At 54.4% G+C, this 18,803-nt stretch overlaps 1 protein-coding gene across 1 annotated transcript in view; it reads left to right on the plus strand.

Annotated features, from left to right (window-relative positions):
- LOXL4 (lysyl oxidase like 4) overlaps nt 1-18,583 on the plus strand; it is a 20,073-nt gene extending 1,490 nt beyond the window's left edge. Inside the window, exons 2-15 of the mRNA XM_072805770.1 lie at nt 3,031-3,345; nt 3,880-4,058; nt 4,903-5,108; nt 6,395-6,433; nt 6,562-6,781; nt 7,603-7,786; nt 7,947-8,101; nt 8,856-9,023; nt 10,037-10,199; nt 12,484-12,727; nt 13,856-13,971; nt 14,658-14,794; nt 15,120-15,231; nt 17,532-18,583. Of these exons, the coding sequence (XP_072661871.1) occupies nt 3,063-3,345; nt 3,880-4,058; nt 4,903-5,108; nt 6,395-6,433; nt 6,562-6,781; nt 7,603-7,786; nt 7,947-8,101; nt 8,856-9,023; nt 10,037-10,199; nt 12,484-12,727; nt 13,856-13,971; nt 14,658-14,794; nt 15,120-15,231; nt 17,532-17,602 (2,277 nt within the window). The 5' untranslated portion in view covers nt 3,031-3,062 and the 3' untranslated portion in view covers nt 17,603-18,583. The remainder of the gene's footprint in view (nt 1-3,030; nt 3,346-3,879; nt 4,059-4,902; nt 5,109-6,394; nt 6,434-6,561; nt 6,782-7,602; nt 7,787-7,946; nt 8,102-8,855; nt 9,024-10,036; nt 10,200-12,483; nt 12,728-13,855; nt 13,972-14,657; nt 14,795-15,119; nt 15,232-17,531) is intronic.
- The last annotated feature ends 220 nt before the right edge of the window (nt 18,584-18,803 follow it).

Below are 18,803 nucleotides of genomic sequence, written 5' to 3' on the forward strand. Positions count from 1 at the left end.
AGAGAATGGACAGATACATTTGGGGAATGGTGGGAAGGCAAGTGTGGGGTGAGCAGAAGCTACAGAGGGCCCTTTAGTGGCAGGCAGGCTGGGAAGAGGGGCCCTCCCCACATCGACTCTCCACTTCTGCTGCCGCCCATCCACTCCCTGGGCAGCTCTCACAGCAAGGAGCTGTCCTCAGCCAGGTCCCAGGGTCCTGCAGCAGAAGCCCACCCCAGCCTCCAGGCAGGCCCAGGACTATGCACAGCCTCTAATGAGAGCTCTGTGGTCCTATGGGACATCAGCCACGGGCCATACGGCAGACCTGCCCAGGCCACCCTACAGCTCATCACAGCATGTCATAGATAGCTGGACCCCTAGGGCCACCCCCTCATTTTATAGGTGTTGCACCTGAGTCTCAGAGAGAGGAAAGCCCCTGACTCAAGTCACATAACAATTTGGTGGCAGAGCGAAGAGCATCCTGACTGACAGGGGCAAGGGCGGGGGCACAGGGTCATTTCTCAGGGCTGACTCAATGTGACCACTGGGTCCTAACAGCTGGAGGGCCCTGAACCCAGTCCTTCCTATCCTCTCTTGTCATCTGGGGAAGGTCCCTACCAATAGTGACTTCGATTTGGCTCAGTCCCCAGCTGTCCAGCTCATCCTTCAGGGGGCACAGAGGAGGGAATGGCACATCCGGACAGCAGAGAACACACTGCTCACAGTGACAGCCAGGCAGGAGCCCCCACAGGCTCCAGAGCGGAGAGTCACATAAAGAAAACAGTGTTTAAGTCTGGAAAGGAAGTGCAGGAGGGATCACGATGGGAAAAGACTTAGGGGTGAGGATGGGGGGAGGCAGCACTTGGCCCCAGGGAGGAGAAGGAGGAGAACCTGGCTCAGAGGGAAAAGCGGCAAATCTGGAGGATGTCACAAAGAAGGGTGCTGGGGACTTGTGGCTGAGTTCGGATGTAGCCTCCGTTCCTTCTTTATCCAAGAGTGGCTGTTCCAGCTGCCGTTACTAGTGGTTAACTGTCAGTGGAGAGCTGCTCTTCTCGAGCTCAGCATGCGTCCGTTCATCTAAGCTCCACAAGAATCCTATGGGGTGGGCGCTATTTATTATCCCCATTTCACAGAGGCTCAAGGGTGGCGCTGAGCTATGAAATCACCTGCCCAAGGCTACCCAGAAACTCATTGTTGGAAGTGGGATGTGGACCAGGCAGTCTGACTCCCAGTCTGTACCCTTAAGCACGTGCAGTGCCACCTTGCAGCCATGCAACCTTGAGTATTTACAGGGCACCCCTGTACCTGTCTGGCACTATTCTGGGCACTGGGGGCATGACACAGAGCTGCTGTCCCCGTGGAGCACCCGTCCTGAGCCCATCTAGTGTACTTCTAGGAGCACACTCCACCCAGCCCTGGGCTCACCAAAGCGGGAGGATTGGTGGCCGGAGGGAATGGGCTGTGTGCAGGAAGGAGTAAGGACTGACTCCCAGCCAAGTACCAGTCTGTGGGAAAGGGCATAGCAGGAGGCCCTGGGAGACCCTCCCTCTGGAGACTAACCAGCTATGCAATCCCCCAGGGCCAGCTGTGGCCATGGAAGAGGGTGTCTCCCCAGAATGAGCTCTCTTAAGACTCAAGCATGGAGCAGGATTTCAGGGACCCAACTTTCTCCACCATGTCCCAGGCGGGCCTCGACTCCTGGTGCAGGGCCTGGTGCCAGAGGAGCTTCAGCATTGGTGGCTGCAGACGCTCTGGCAGCCCTCTTCCTCACTGGCCATGACACTCTCCCCCGTCCTGTTCCCAGAGCCAAGGCTGCAAATGTACGAGGGGGAAAAGACCAACGCTTAACCTCAACCCCTCTGAGGACTCAAGGTGCATGTGATCACAGCCTCCTGGAGCCCTCTGTCTGGTGTATGGTCACTGCCTAAAGCCCCCGATGACCCCTCACCTCCTATAGGATAAAGAGTAAACCCTGTGCATGGTGCACAAGGCCCTTGATTGTCTGGCCCCTGCCGGTGCCTCCACTACTACAGTCCAGGGGAAAGAGAGGATATTTGCTGCTCTTGCACAGACTCACCTCTTTCCCCCTCTCCTCCTTTACCCATCCCATTCTCTCTACCTGGAATCCCTCTTTGCCCACCCAAGAGAACTCTTACTCACCCAGTGAGGCCCAGGTTAAGTGTCCCTCCTCTAAAATCCCTCCTTTCTTCCCCTTCTCTGAGCTTCGTGAGAGCAGGGAGTAGCATTTGATGTATTCACTTCTGTGTCCTGGCACCTGGCCTAATAATTGGCCTGAAGCATGTATTCCAAAAATGTTGGATCAATGAATCAGACACCTAGATGGAGCCAGAGCCTGAGGATATCATAGACTATCTGAGCTGGATCCAGAATTTTTGGTTCAGTTTCTTCACTTTAGAAATAAGGAATTAGGACCTGGAGAGTTGAAGAGACTTGCCTGAGCCACATAGCAAATGGATGGTAGAGGCCTAGACCCCCCTCAAATGGCTTTATCCACCCCAGCATTCCATGTGCCTTCTATGGTGAGGGTGGTCAGGGTGCTGGGGACATTGCAAAAAAGGCGGAGCGATGTCCCTGGGATAGCTATTCTGGACCTGAGGGCACTAGGGGGGCTCTCCTGTGACTCAGAGAGTAGGCCACCCCCTTTCCCCCTTTTGATATAGGACTATATCAGGATTAGCTATTTATTGAGTGCTAACTGTGCAGTAGGCTGATGCTAAACACTTTATATACCATGTTTTATTTAACACTAATACCGCTGAGATGAGGATTATTATCCCCATTTTACAGATGAGGAAGTTGAGACTCAGTAAGGTCAAAGCTAAACTTCCTCAAGGTCACATGGACAATGAAGGGTAGGTTTAAACCAACTGACTAATCCCAGAGCCCAGACTCAGTCGATGCCACCACGCACACCTACACCTGTGCATGCAAACACTTGGAGGGACCCTGCCATCTTTTGTCTCTGCCAGCAGAAGAGGCTGAGGTCAGGGGGTGAGGTGGTGATCATTGTCATGTTTCCTCATTCCCCAGGTGCTTCGGCCCCAACTGCGCTGGAAGTCCCCATGATGCGGTCCCTACCAGCAGCCCTCTCCCAGCTCCTGCTGCTCCTGCTGCTGCTCCAGGCCCCTCCTTGCAGGCTCCAGGCACTGAGCACCATGAAGCTGCGGCTGGTGGGCCCAGAGGGCAGGCCAGAGGAGGGCCGCCTGGAGGTGTTGTACCAGGGCCAGTGGGGGACTGTGTGTGACGATGACTTCGCCCTCCAGGAGGCCATGGTGGCCTGCCGCCAACTGGGCTTTGAAACAGCCTTGACCTGGGCACACAGTGCCAAGTATGGCCAAGGGGAGGGTGAGTGCCTGGTGCCGCCCAGTGGGATGACAAGGAGATGATCATGGGTTTCTCTCAGAGGCTGGGCTCACTGAAGCTTCCACAGACTCCTGCTCATCCTTTCATACCCAGCTCAAATGACCTTTATGAGGCATTTCCTGAGTGCCCCAGCTACAAGTGACCCCCTGCCCTGACCCTCTCATTCTTGCTTGCAGCAAGGCCACCACCATCACCACCACCACCCCACTCTGCTCCTACAGAGTGACTGGCACATTACAGGTGCTCAGCAAATGTTGTTGAGTGAATGATGGATGTACAGATAGATCTAGTATCTGGCATTTTCCAAAAACAGATTCTACAGGACCTACTGCCAAGAGGAGGTGGTAGGTAGGGTTATAGATACCAAAATCCAGGGAGAAACAGCTTCTCTCCCTCACCCCTCCTTTCTACTCAGGCTCTGGAAAAAGACAGTTGATAACTGTGGAGTCTTGTAGAGGAGGCACAGCCCAGGATTTGCCTCTCTTTCCCTCAGCATCACCCTTCCTCTGCCCACAGGGCCCATCTGGCTGGACAACGTGCGCTGTGTGGGCACGGAGAGCTCTCTGGACCAATGCATGTCCAATGGCTGGGGTGTCAGTGACTGCAGCCACTCAGAAGACATCGGGGTGGTGTGCCACCCCCAGCGCCAGCGTGGCTATCTTTCTGAGAGGGTTTCCAACGCCCTTGGGCCCCAGGTAAGGAGGCTGTTCAGGCCTTGGCCTGAGCCAAGGGTTGAGTCATGGACCAAGAGGCTCCTGGGTGATGAACCTGGAAGAAGACGGAAGAGAAAGGGCACAGAGTAGGCTAAGAAACATCCCCCAGGGCCCTGCCTCCTGTCAGTGGCCTGGAGCAGGTGCATGGACAGAGGCCCCACTTGTAGCAGGGCATCACTTCCCATAAGGGAGGCAGTGTGGGGTGAGGGGCTGCCTCACCCACAAGGCCCGGCCACAATTGCTGCCTCTTCCCGGCACAAACAACCTCGAGCTAAAAACAGCCCAAGCCAAACAACAGGAGCAGGCAGGGCCGGTTCTGGCTTTCACTCTCCGCTGCTAGACAGCCCCAGCCTGAGGACAGCTAGCCCTGGCCCACGAATGCAGCAGACCAGGGTGGGGTGGTCTTCATCGTCCAAGTCGCTGCAGAGCTAGGGTCCCATGGGCCAAGGATCCTGCTGGTCATCTCAGGAAAGCCTCAGCTTTCCCCAGGGTGTCATAAAGAAGGTCCCTCTGTGCCCAGTGGAAGGCTCTGCTCTCAAACTCCAAAGGGCCTGAGCCTGATCCCAGGGAGGGCACAGATCTGCCTGCTTCTCTCTGGAGTTGAGGAGAGGAACACAGACACACCAGGGCTCTGCCTCCTGCTTGCTGTGTGGCTTTGGTAAATGCCCTCATCTCTGGGCCTCTGCTTCCTGCCCATCCAGTGAGGGCCTGCAGGGGGCCGGGGATAATCTAAGTTTCCTGAACCCCAGCTCTCCCATGTGAAGGCATGCAGCAGGCCTAGTGGGTGCAGGAATCTCGGGGGTCACGGTGACCATGCACCCTGCAGGGCCGGCGGCTGGAGGAGGTGCGGCTCAAGCCCATACTCGCCAGCGCCAAGCGGCACAGCCTGGTGACGGAGGGAGCAGTGGAGGTGAAGTATGAGGGCCACTGGCGGCAGGTGTGTGACCAGGACTGGACCAGAAACAACAGCAAGGTGGTGTGTGGGATGCTGGGCTTCCCCAGTGAGGCACCGGTCAACAGCCTGTACTACAGGTAGAGGGGATGCTTGGGTGGAGGGCCTTGGTGGGGGCGTGGGGTTGTGGGGCAGTGGCCAAGTGTGTGCCTGCATGCGTGAGCATACATGTGTGTTCCTGTGTGTTGGAGAGATACATGTGTGAGGGTGCATGCGTGTGACAGAGGGGTCCTTCCAGAGTTCAGGCAGGGTGGTGAGATGGGCAGGGGTGTCTGTGGCAGGACTTTTGGTGGGTTTGGGACTGGGGGGGAAACAGGCCCAAGGGACTGCCTGAGTTGTGGGTCTCTCAGAATAATGAGGAGGAGAATGAGGACGAGCTCGGAGACCCTGTGAAGTACCTAGAAACAGGTACTTGCTAGTCACATGAAAAGAGCTGAGAACAACTGAACACAAACCGTGTTCCTGATTAAAAAAACCTGGACTTGACTGCAGATGCCTCTGGTGGTGCTCCCCAGGGACAGAGGACCTGAGTTCTGGTCTCAGTTCTGCCAATAATGTGCTGTGGGTGGCTAGTGGGGCCCCCGGCCCTCCATCAGCCAGTGCTCAGGGAATTTCCTCCACTCTGATCCAAGCCAGGCTTCGACTGCCTTGCATGTGAGCAAGGCGTGGGGTGGGGCAGCACTTGGGAGAGACATAAAAATACTCCATCAAAAATGTGACAACTGTCACAAGATTGCATCAGCCTCTAAACAGTACAAGCTCTGTGCCAGTGAAAACTGTGTGTGTTTCTCATCAAGGGAGAAGGGCCCCATGCTACGTATGAGTGGTCTCCCCTTGCCCACCCCAGTCAGTTTAGTGGCTCTGATGTGGAGGGGCCTGTTCCTGAAGACCAGCCACGTGGCTCCATCCCTGGGGATGACTGGGACGTGGGCCCCTGACTCCCCACTGCCTGGTAATTGCACCTGTGGGCCTGGCTGACTCGCCCACTGCCCCTGAGGAGGGCAGACCTGATTATAGCCTCTGGGCAGCCCCCAGCAGCAAGGCCTTCAGCTCTCACCTGTGCCCAGAGGACTTTCCCCTGGGTCCATTTTCTCAGGGCACTCCCTAAAGGCTCCCCTTCGTCTGCATGGGGAGAGGGTGAGCTGGGGTAGACAGTCCGGCACAGAAGAGCCCCCAGTTCTCCCTGTGAAATGGAGACCATGGGTGTCTGCAAGGAGACCACCCTGCCAGGGCTGCTGTGAGGCTCGGCATGAGAATGATGTGACTGAGTTTACAGCCGGACTGCAAACTCAGGGACAGCTATGAGGAGTTGGGGGACAGGGAGGGTTCAGCACCTACTCTATCCCCACCGTTTTCTCCCACCTAGGAAGGTCTGGAATTTGAAGATGAAGGACCCCAAGTCTAGGTGAGAAGCAGCATCCAGAGAGGAGGGTGCAGAGGGGGGGTGGCACAAAGGGGAGGGCATGTCCCTTGCCTCCCTGACCACCGAGCTCCCTCAACCCCTCCCCACCTTTAGTGTCCCTTGTCTTCCAGGCTGAAGAGCCTGACACAGAAGAATTCCTTCTGGATCCACCGAGTCAACTGCCTGGGAACAGAGCCCCACCTGGCCAACTGCCAGGTGCAGGTGGCACCAGCACGGGGCAAGCAGCGGCCGGCCTGCCCAGGCGGCATGCACGCCGTGGCCAGCTGTGTGCCCGGGCCCCGCTTCCGCCCCGGGAAGGCAAAGCCGGGGCGCAAGGAGTCCCGGGCAGAGGTGGGTCCGGCCAGTGTCAGCGGGAGCAGGTGGGAGGGACCGGCAGGGAGGGGCGCTCCAGGACAGGCAGGAGTGGGGGGACGAGTCACCCCCATCGAGGAGGCATTGGTGTAGACTGGGAGGAGGAGAACAAAGCATAGCGTGGTAGAAACTTGGAATTTATTTGAAAGGAACCGTTTATAACCCGACCATAAATGGAAAGCTGACATCAGCGGCCACGAATAGCAGGGAGCCGTGAAAACAGTAATTACATCGTAGCTAACACCCGGTTGAGGCCAAAGGTACTGAACCTGAGACTGGCGCTTTGTTATAAAAAGCATCAGGCTAGTGCAGGCGAGCTGTTTCGGACGGGGCAGCCCCACGGCGGGGTAGCCCCTCCGGAACTAGGAAGGGCTGGACGAGAACTAGCGCGGAAGGCACCTCCCCACTGCGAGTGGGCCTGATCCACGCCGCCGCGCTGCTCCGGACCCCTTGGGGAAGCGCTGATCTAGTTCAACCCCGGAGCGCCAGGAAGAAGCCAGGGCTGGAGGAGAGGAAGGGACCCCCCTAGGGACCAGGGCGAGGGTGGTGAAGCCCAGGAACCCCAGCTCCTCAGGCTCCCTTGTCACCGCTCTGGCTGGTGTGGTGGTTCTTTGTCATGAAGAAAGGACACTTGAGAAAACCGGCCTAGTGGAGTATTCGAGGTGTTAGCTGAGCCGCGAGAGGTGCCACCGGCACTGGCTGGCCCAGCCAGAGGGGGCCCGGCCCAGGCTCCCCCAGCAGCTGGGCCGTGCCTGCTGCCTCCTCCTCAGCCCACCCTGAAGCCAGTTTTCTACCGGCAGGAGCTGAAGGTGCGCCTCCGTTCTGGGGCCCAGGTGGGTGAGGGCCGGGTGGAGGTGCTCATGAACCGCCAGTGGGGTACAGTCTGTGATCACGGATGGAACCTCATCTCCGCCACCATCGTGTGTCGTCAGCTGGGTTTTGGCTCTGCTCGGGAGGCCCTCTTTGGGGCCCAGCTGGGCCAAGGTAAGTGAAGAGGCCCAGGGGGGTGGGGGTGGGGACCCGGATGTGCCACTCTCCATCCCTAGGTGGCCCTGATGCCAAGGCCCAGGAAATTCTCCCCGCCTGTGGAGGTGTGAGGTTACAAGGTGGAGCCTTACAGGGCACCTCTCCCTCTCTCTGCTAGGCCTGGGGCCCATCCACCTGAGTGAGGTGCGCTGCAGGGGATATGAGCGGACCCTCAGCGACTGCCCCTCCCTGGAAGGGTCCCAGAATGGTTGTCAACATGAGAATGATGCTGCCGTAAGGTGCAACGTCCCTAACATGGGCTTCCAGAATCAGGTGAGCTCAGATTCGGGCATGGCCTCAGGCTGGGGGGGAGGGGCAGGAAGCCCTGAGAGAGCCCCAGGACCTCACATCAAGCCAGTGGAGAAGAGGTTCTCAGAGCCAGTCTGGAATGTCCTCTCTTCTAGGCCTCCCCTGGCCTGACCCACATCTCCTCACAGCCGGGTTCTGGCTTTCAGAGATGTCCCGTGGTGATGGGGACTCTTGGGTGGATGCACTCTCCCACTATACCCTCTCTGGACCCTGTGGGGCTGAGAGACAAGGTGGCTAGGACCACAGGGCCATCAGTGCTGGGGAGTGTCAGTGGCGAGGCTGCATGGGATGGTCAGAGTTCACATGTCACGCATAATGTGGACAGTGGGCAAGTCACCCATGTCTCCGAGCCTGGTTCTCTCTTCCTTCAACTGGGGTGAATTGTCTCATAGGGTTATTTTGAATGCGACCATAGATACGAAAGCCCTTTGCAGTTGGCAAGTCATCGTTAATGGTAGAATTTCAGGCCAGAGGAGTACAAGTACTGGAGCAGGAGACCCAGGTGCAGGCACCCCGAGTGGGATTTCTCTAGTGGGCAGGGACAGCAGAGACTAGCTAGCAAAATGTCGTCGAGTAACAGAGGAAGGCCAGTCCCGGGAGGGGGAGAGTTGCGCCCGGGGCTGCACAGCGCGCTGACCTGGGCACGTCTCCCGGGCAGCGGTCCTGAGCCCTGCCCTCGGGGGCCACCGTGCTCCTCACACACCTCTGACCACTGCAGGTGCGCTTGGCCGGTGGGCGCAGCCCTGAGGAAGGTGTGGTGGAAGTGCAGGTGGAGGTGAACGGAGTCCGACGCTGGGGGGCCGTTTGTAGTGACCACTGGGGGCTCACCGAAGCCAGGGTGGCCTGCCGACAGCTCGGCCTGGGCTTTGCCAACCATGCAATCAAGGTGAGTCCTGCCTTGCTTCCAGACTTTCTGTGCCAAAAGTACCAACCCTTCATTCGCTCATACGTTTGTTCATTTGCTTAGTGATGAGTTATTGAGTGAAACTATGAGCCGACGTAATGCTGGAAGCTGGGGACAGGGTGGTGAATGAGACATAGCTCCTGCCTCATGGAACAGTGATGTGAGGAAGGAAGTCGCTAATAAAACATTCGCACGACAGGCACATGCTTTTTTCTGTAGGAAGGATAACTAGAAAGAAGCTCACCAGGTGAGGTGGGGTGGGGAGAAGCAGCCCATGCAGAGGCCCTGTGGCCCACGGAAGCTTGACTCTGTTGGGTAAATCAAGGACCGGAGCCTGAGTGGGGCTGCCAAGGGTGAGTGGTCTGATGTGTGAGGGAGGGAGGAAGAGGTAGGCAACCCGTTCAAAGCCTGCAATGCAGATTTTTCCAAAATTTCTTCAGTGCGGGTTGGCTCGCTATTGGGGTAGAGATGAACGTGAATATGGGAAACATAATATCGCAGGAGCCCAGCTGAGAAAGGATGCTGGCGTGGCCCAGACTAGTGGCTGTCCAGGGGGAATGAGGATCAATTCAAGGAGGATCCAGGAACAAGAATCACGAGGCCATGGTGTGACTGGAATGGCAAAACATCCTCTGCTGGACCCGCATTGGCCAGCAGGGCAATGCCAGCCCCACTTCACTTAGAAAACTGGGCCCAATCCTGAGCACAGCTGACCACCCAGGGCTATACTAAACACAGCTGGAAAGACAGGGCAGGCCACCCGAGGCTGCCGCAAGAGTGCAGGACCTCCTCTTCAGCAGCTGAGGGTGGGGGCAAGGCCAGTGGGGGAAGAAACATCTGATTTTGGAGGGATGCAAAGTAGCAGGGACTCTCCTGTCACTGAGATTTTCAAGTGAGGCTGGACATAGGGGTGGCCAGATGGGGTTCAAACATCAGAAGAGATGACTCCAAAGCATCCCTCAGCCTTGACTGGGTGCTGCTGGTTGTTTTCTCAGGACACCTGGTACTGGCAGGGGACGCCGGGGGCCGGAGAAGTGGTGATGAGCGGCGTGCGCTGCTCAGGCACAGAGCTAGCCCTGCAGCAGTGTCAGAGGCACGGGCCAGTGCACTGCTCCCATGGCGCGGGGCGCTTCTCAGCTGGAGTTTCCTGCACAGACAGTGAGTAACACCCACGGCGCAGGTGGGACAGGCTGGCCTGGGCCCCCCCAGTTTGGCAAGCCCATATGTCCCATTTTCAGGGAGGGCCTGAGAGCTGGTCCCAGCTCCAAGCCTGGAAGGGTGGGGCGTGGAAGGGAGGCTGGACTCGGAGCAATGGCTCTGCCATTTACCGGCTGTGGGTGGCCAAGTCACCCTTCACCTGGGGATCCAACCCTGTCCGGCCCATCTCATAGAGTTATTGCAGGGACTAAAGAGAATATGAGAAAACTCGAGGATACACCACAGTGTTTTTAATTTTCAGGTCGTGACAGGTAGTTGAAAAAAAAAACAGTATGGAAAACAAGAAAACGTGTTAGACTTAGTAAGGGCAGTCCTTTCTTCTGGAAATTATGTACCTGTGCACGAGGCTGCAGCATAAAATGTATTTCTTTGTGATGTCAGTAGTAAGGAGTTTGAAAGCAATTGTACATGTATGTAAACATGAGGAGCATGAGGGGCCCAAGGTTCTGCCCTGTCCCCTCTTCCTAAGCGGTGGGATTTGCCCAGCAAGCTATAGGACAGGATTGTTTTGAGGCATCAGTCTGCTCTACACACCCAGATTCTTGGGGCAGCAGCATCTGTTTGACATCTGCCAACCAGGTCTACGCCAAGATAACTATATCCAGTCCAAAGGCTGCAGGCTGGCACCAAACCAAGTGGCCGCTTGACCTTCTTCCCAGCCAAGCTTCCATGCCAAGACATCCTTAATCTTTGTCAGCGAGCTTTAGGGCTGCCTCTCTGTCATTAGGAGAACCTTAAAAGAACATTAGGTCCTCGCAGCACACCCGCACCAGCAGGCTGATGTGGCACCACAGTGGGCCTTCCCAGCACCAAGGCTCACAGCGTGTTGGGGGCCTGCTCCCCAGTTTCTCCCCCTCCTGAGAACCTTGTACCCCTGTCCTGTCCTACTGCCTGGAGTGGCAGCTCTCCCCCTAATGCTTTTGACATTTTGCAATGGCTGAGCACAGACAGGTGACCTGCCACCTGAGTGACCATCCCTATTCCTCTTCTGTGATTTTTCTCATTCCTTTTTTTCCTTTACCCTCTCTCCTTCTCGGTCTCTCTGGAAAATCTTCTTTCCCTCAGAAACTCTAGGGTTTGCCAGTGGGTATAGCCTAGGAATAACCACAGGGATCTCAGGAGCAATTGGTGATGGTCCAGGCATTCCAGGCCCCACTGCCACCCTCGATGCCCACCCACTGAAATAAACCAGTAGTCCCATCTCACCATCCTTAGCACATAGGCTCTTACCCAGGTGATGCCGCTACCAAAAATCTAAACTGTAACCCTGCTTTTGCAAGAGCAGGCCTTGAGAATAGGCAACTTTTCTCTCTGGATGTCACATGATAACAGCTGAAGATCTCCACATCTCTGTACTGGCACGTGGCCGGGGAGACCTGTGGCTTCCGAGATGGGTGAGAGGCCCTGTGACAGGAAGGGAACCGGAGATCTACTGAGCGGCATTTCCAGCATGGGGCTTCTATGCACAGGGAAGCACCGGAAACGTCCTCAGAGGAGAGCTCACAGGATAGCCTCATGCCTACCCAGCATAGCAGTCGGGTTAGAACAGGAACCCTGGGGGAGGCCCAGGCTGAGAACTGTGGCAGAATAGACCAGAATGGTGGAGCTCAGGAGCAGGCTCAGAGATGATCTCTTCTGACTCTCCCGGCCAGTCCTCTCCCCTCCACTCCCTACCTTAAAGGAACTGAGCCCCAGGGAGTGTGATGAGCTGAGGAAACTGAGCGGGCTTAGGAGGGCTGCATGAGCCAGGGAACACAGAGGCACATGTAAGCTGAGGAGCATTTTACAAATGAAATACTAGCTTACATCAACCACAGGCTCGCCATACAGTGACCTGAGCGCGATACGGGTATTGGCATTATTGGCATTATTACTATCCCCAGCTTAGTGATGAGGAAAATGAGAAGCAGAAGGTGAAGCAAGTCACAGAGCTAGTTAAAGGTGTGGCCAGAAACTAAGCAAGACTTGAACCCAGGCAGCCTGACTCCAAAGCCGTCATGCTTAACAGGGACACTGTCGCTGCTCCCCAGGTTAGGGCGATAGCTCATTCCTATCTAGCGGTTCTAGCGGTGACTAGAACTCACCGCTCCTGACTCCTACACCACCCTCCTCTTCTGGGTAGAGCCCTGCTCTTCTGGCAGGTCCCCCAGAAGAGCTTGGTTTGCGGGCAAGCCTGCCCCCCTTGCCCAAGAGCAAACAGGCCCTGTGTCTTCTGTGGCCCCAGGCGCCCCAGACCTGGTGATGAATGCCCAGCTGGTGCAGGAGACGGCCTACCTGGAGGACCGCCCACTCAGCCAGCTGTACTGTGCCCATGAAGAGAACTGCCTCTCCCAGTCTGCTGACCACATGGACTGGCCCTATGGGCACCGGCGCCTCTTGCGCTTCTCCTCTCAGATCTACAATCTGGGCCGGGCCGACTTTCGTCCCAAGACAGGTCGCCACAGCTGGATTTGGCACCAGTGCCACAGGTTAGTGCCTGCTCATGCCCTGGCTCTATGGGGACAAAAAGCAGAGTCCCGGAATCAAACCAATCTGGTCCTTCCCTGACCCTGGGCGCTTTCCTGGGAGGGGTGCACACTCCGAGTGAGAACCTTCCTTCCTACATGCCTTACTGGCTTTGCCTCTGGGAGCCAGGAAGGGAATCCCAGGAGCACCGATTTGCCCTGTCACTCCCTTGCCTGTTCTGGGTGCACCGTGGTCGATGGTGCTCACGGGGTGCGTTTCCCCAGCAACGGCACGGAGCAGTCATTGCGGGCGGAGCTGGTCTGTTAGGATGATACTGGATAATCACTTTCTCTATGTTGGACCTTAGGCCTTGTCTTTAAAAGCCACATAAAGTGGGGACTCCTAGAAACCTGGAAACCCAGAATAGACATTCCACCCAGGATGCTGGCTCTGCAAAAAAAGCTTGCTGGTTCCTGCCGCAGCAGAGCAAGGTCCCCAAAGAAAAGCATGAACGCTGGTACTAAAAGGAAACTGGGCATTCTTTCCTATCAGGAGTCTCCAGCCCAGACAGGAGAGACAACGCCTGTGACAAAGACAGAATGGGAAAATGGTGGTTTTTTTCCTTCAGGACACAGCATGGGTGGGGAAGACTGAGTGGAAGGGGCAGTGACTTTGAGACTTGGCCTCACTGAGATAATGAGCACCTTCCCCCGGAGCAGGAACAGGGTTGTCATTAGACCTGGATGGGAGACAATGGTAGCAATTTGATAGCAGGCTCACAGGCTGCAGAGTAAGCACCCCTCCTCAGCAGCTCAGCCCTGAGGCTGGTTCCCAGAGGTGTCCCTTCCTTCTGCCTCCAATCAGGCCTGGCGGCCAGGCACCCGCCCCCTGCAGGCTGCCAGGGCAGTGCTTTTCCCTCCTCACCTGGGTTATTACCCTAGGTGGTGGGGGCGGCTGCACCTTGCCGCCTGGCTGGGCTGCCAGGAAAGTAGACTGTGGGTCACATGAATCCTGGGTTGGAGAGGGAGAAGGCACTGCCCTGCCTGGGTAATGATGGGGCCTAGCGTGACGGCCTCCATCTGCCCTGCTGACACCTCCAGAGTGGACCCTCTGCTGTTGCTGCCAGGCTGACAGCTCTTCCCCTCCTGCAGGCACTACCACAGCATCGAGGTCTTCACCCACTATGACCTACTCACTCTCAATGGCTCCAAGGTGGCAGAGGGGCACAAGGCCAGCTTCTGCCTGGAGGACACAAACTGCCCCGCAGGTATGTGGTTCCGGGCCAGCAAAGCCTCCTCAGCCCCTGCAGGGTGAGCTTCCCTTCTGCCCTCAGGTAGAACCGCCTCAGGCACCTGCAAATTCTGTCCTGGCAAGTCCATGCTTGAGGCAATTCAGAAAGGTGTTTCTTACCTTCTGACATCTTAGGTGGAGGGCCTTTCTGCCTCTGCCTACCTTAGCACACTTCGTACCACTTCTAAATGCTTAGTACTTTCTATTTGGGATAATAGCTGCAGGCCTATTTCATTTTGGCTAAGTCCTCTGAGGGCGCAGATCATCTGATTCCTACTAGCATACCCACAGTTCCTAGTCCTTAAGAATGGCATGGCAAACGCTCGCTCCTCAAAGGGTTGGAAAGATGGACAAATTATTAGCATGTAGGACTGGAACCTTCCACCCATACTTCCTAGGCCAGTAGAAGCCAATAGAAATTGCCACTGGAGTGTCCAAGAAGTCGTCTCTGTCACAGTTGGGGCTTGCTACAGTGCTGGATTCATGGTTAGTAGGAATTCCAGCTGATTCTCAGGCAAGCTATCTAAAGGACCCACAGGTCCCTCACCTGATTGCACTCAAGGGTATGACCCATGTAAAGATTCAGTGTGAAGGGCTTCATGAAGTGCTTGGTCCTGAGCATCCATTCACTCCTTTGGTAACCGTCAGTGCCCTTCCTTACAGGACTGCAGAAGCGCTATGCATGTGCCAACTTTGGGGAACAAGGAGTGACTGTCGGCTGCTGGGATACCTATCGGCATGACATTGATTGCCAGTGGGTGGATATCACAGATGTGGGCCCTGGGAATTATATTTTCCAGGTAAGGGGGCTTGGGGATCCCCCACAGGAACTCCATTTCCTGCAGATATTCCAAGTCTCCCTGAGGTCAAATGAAGTTTCACAAATAAGGTCTCCAACAGGTGTGGCACTTGAACACTGAATGAAGACCCAGAGGATCTAGGTCTGACTCTTGATTCAATGGACAGTGTTAATTAATGCCTACCCTCTGGGTGATTAAAAGGTTTAACGAAGCGAAGAATATAAACACTCCTTGTGAGACTACATGAAAGGTATTGGATGATTACAGCCATTATCAATGGAAAAGCCACACCACCTGCTTTCACTTGTTCCCTGTCTCACTCCAGGTGGTTGTGAACCCCAAATACGAGGTGGCGGAGTCCGATTTCTCTAACAACATGATGCGGTGCCGCTGCAAGTATGACGGGCACCGGGTCTGGCTGCACAACTGCCACACAGGTAACTGCAAGCCCTTGTGCGGCCAGCTCTGTATGGGCTTGGCAAGCCAGAAAATGCTACGTGTACCCCCAAGTATGGCTGGAATATGGACGTGGAAGGCCAGAGATAGGACAGAGATGTATTCCCTCTGTACATCTTCTTTTTTTTTTTTTTTAGCTTTTTTTTTTTTTTATGATAGTCACAAAGAGAGAGAGAGAGAGAGAGAGAGAGAGAGAGGCAGAGACATAGAGGGAAAAGCAGGCTCCATGCACCGGGAGCCTGATGTGGGATTCGATCCTGGGTCTCCAGGATCGTGCCCTGGGCCAAAGGCAGGCGCTAAACCGCTGCGACACCCAGGGATCCCCCCCTCTGTACATCTTCATAGGCAAATTTCTAACCCAACTGGTCACATGAGCAATCTCACCCAGTAACCACTTACTTCTACATCTCTTTGTCCTTAAGGCTGTTTGGATTGTAAACTCAGTCTCTCATCTATCCTGGTCTTTTCTAGTCACTTCAAGCCAAGTTCAGATTCCTCTTTCCCAGTCCTGCTGTTTGCCCCCCACCCTTTCATGTGGTCTTTCTAGTCATGCCAGTCCAAAGTTGACTGCCTACAGGCAAAAGTAGAAGTCTGCCAGCTGTGTGTTGCTATCTCCAGCTGTGATGTCAGCGTATAAGGTGGCAGCAGCAGAGAACAGGGCTCAGGACATTTGCAGGATTGGTTGTATTGGAACATGGAAGAAGCAATGATTCACTGGGGGGCAGAGTATAGAGGTGGTTGCTCTACTTGTCTGTAAAGAAAGGTAGCAAATCCCTCTATCTTCAAGTTATGGAATGCTTGTACTTGCTATGGGGTGTGTGCCTTCACACCCACACTTTGCACATATGGGGTAGAGTGCAGCAGGACTGGTTTATTCAGTGAACAAACATTTAAAACCTACTTTTGTGCTGAATACTGTACCAGGCACTAGGAAAATAAATAGGAGTAAAGTGCGGAACTCAAATTGGATAAGCAAACATGCAAATGGATAACCCCAATACTACTGAGTACTCCAGACCAATATGAACTAATGCTGAGCAAGCATAGAAAGCAACAACCTAGGGATAGCAAGGTTTCCCGGAGGAAACATTTGAGCGGTGTTTCAAAGGAGAGGCAGAAGTCAGGAAAGAAAGGAAGGAGAAAGAGCATAGGATTTGGCCTCAGGCTTCACTGGGTTCCAAATCCAAGTCCACCACTTTCTAGCTAAAAGATTGAGGAAAATCTCAATCTCAAAGAAGTCTTTTTTTTAAATGGGGGGCTATATACTTCAAACCCAGTAAAGTGTTTTGCAGGGAGGGTTATGATGGTTCTTGCTAAAGGAATGACTATCCTGTGGGCTTTCTGGGAACCACTGACCAATTTTAGTCAAGAGGGGGCACAAAGATCAGATTGATGTTTTCAAAAGGTAACTCTAGCAATTGGTGAAAGACAACAAAAAGGAATTAGTCCAAGGATTTGAAATTGACTGAGTAGATTTTGCTGCCATTAAATGAGACAGAAACATCAGGGATATCAGGAATTGGAACCTAACGCTGCACAAGAGAGAGCCGCCATAATGCCAGTGGCAGGCTTCAAGGGATCCAGGGCAGTAAGGGTGGAAAGAAAAACAGTGCACCTCAGACCACTGTAGGGGCCCTTGTAGGAAACAGAGGGTGTACCAGGTGAGAATAGTTATTTAATCAAAGGACTATTTATAGAGGTGTGAATAGGACTAAGGAAATGGGTTGTTGAGGCATCTGGGGATAAGCAGGAGTGGGAAACTGTAAATGCCTTTCGGCATGAAGGGGCACAGGGTGTCCTGGAAGCAAGCAGAAGCTCTACTTTGGAGAGAGAACCTGCCTGCAGCAAGGCATAGGAGAGACTATCACCATAGGACCAGGGGAGAAATACCCCAACCTCTCCCTCCTTCCATTGCTTCCCACTGACCTAAATCAATCAGAAACCAGAGGATGAGGAAGTCAGGGTGAGGCCGTTTCTAGGGGTCAGTTCTCTAGGGCACAGAAAAAATAAAGAAGGGTAGAGAATGAAATCGGATGGGGTGGGGGGCAAAGAATAACCAGCAGGACCCTTTCCACTCAATGCCTCTTCTTCCTGATGTCCTTGAAACTACAACTACACATCAGGGTCACTTCTACAGAATGGATTGGTATTTGTGCCCATGACAGACCTAATATGAAGGGTGAGTGGTGCAGAATGTATCTGTGTGTGTGCGTGCAGCTGTCAGGGAGGGGATGAGAGCATGGCAGGGTTGGCTACTTATCCATTCTCCTTTGGTCCACAGGGGATTCCTACCGAGCTAATGAAGAGCTCTCCCTGGAGCAGGAGCAGCGTCTCAGGAACAATCTCATCTGAAGCCACGACTGCAAACTTCCAGCTGCTGCCCACACACCAGATACCTCAGCTTATTGGAGCCATGCCCTTCAGAGAGCCCTAACTCAGAGGGAGAGGGGCCAGTGCTAAGGGGCAACAAGAACTGCTCAGGAAGCCTATTGATGGCAAGATCACCAAACCAAAATGGTACTGCTCCCTCAGGACTCTGGGCCTATCTTTTAAGGGCCTTTGGTCTGTGGTCTATGGTCTGTGGCCTCCAGGCTTTGTTCAGCTGAGTTCCTCTTCCACAAGGAGACCCAATCCTTCCTGGATTTTGCCCCAACGTTCCTGGTTCAGGAACGATCAGTTCCTAAGAGATGGGACTGTTGCCTAGCCCCCCATTTAAATGGTGCTTTGCAAATGTCTGGGAGGAGTAGAGGACAAAAGGACAAAAAATATACAGGAGGTGGGATTAACTCTGCTAGAAGCTCAAAGTCACAACTGGCAGAGATATTGATGAATCCAGTCCCTCATTTGGTCTGTGTTCATTTAGAACTCACTCATTCTAGGAGTCTGCTCCAGTGCCTTTACCTTTATCCTACTGCACATATGGATGTTTCTAATATCCTGGAAGTGTAGGCCTCAGGCATCCCCTTTTCTCCCAATGGGCCACCACCACCAGTTACTGGGTGCTTGAGAAGGGGCAGGATTTGCAGAGGTGGCCAGATAGGGCTTTCCTACAGAGCAGCAAGAGAAGGCCAAGCAGAGACTACTGCAGTAGTATGGACCCCAGCCCCTGCCAGGGCTTCTGCCAAGGGAAAAAATATATATGCCATTCACCTGGCAGGCAATCCAGTCTCCCTCAAGATTACTGTGCATCTCAGGACTGGCCTAAATTTCAAGACTCAACCAAGTTTCTGGAGTGAACTTTGCATGGACTAAATTAGACACATATAAGAGATGATTCTTACAGGTCTGACACCCTAATGCCAATAAAGGTTGCTCACTATGGACAGCTACAAAGGCAAGACTGGCTGTGATTCTTTGTTCCCAGCACACAAAGTCTAACCTTTTCCATTCTTCCTGAGCTGGTGACTAGGATGTGTGCAGTACATATACTACTCACAACAGTCCCACTACATTTCTCTTGATATTATAATGCCTATGGTCTGCTTTCCCCATTCCCTCCCCAGGCTCAGGGCTGAAACATGGGTTGGAAAGGTTAAAGGATGAAAGGGAGGCA

The sequence above is a fragment of the Canis lupus genome, chromosome 29 (assembly GCF_048164855.1).
Source record: "Canis lupus baileyi chromosome 29, mCanLup2.hap1, whole genome shotgun sequence".
Taxonomy (NCBI): Eukaryota; Metazoa; Chordata; class Mammalia; order Carnivora; family Canidae; genus Canis; species Canis lupus.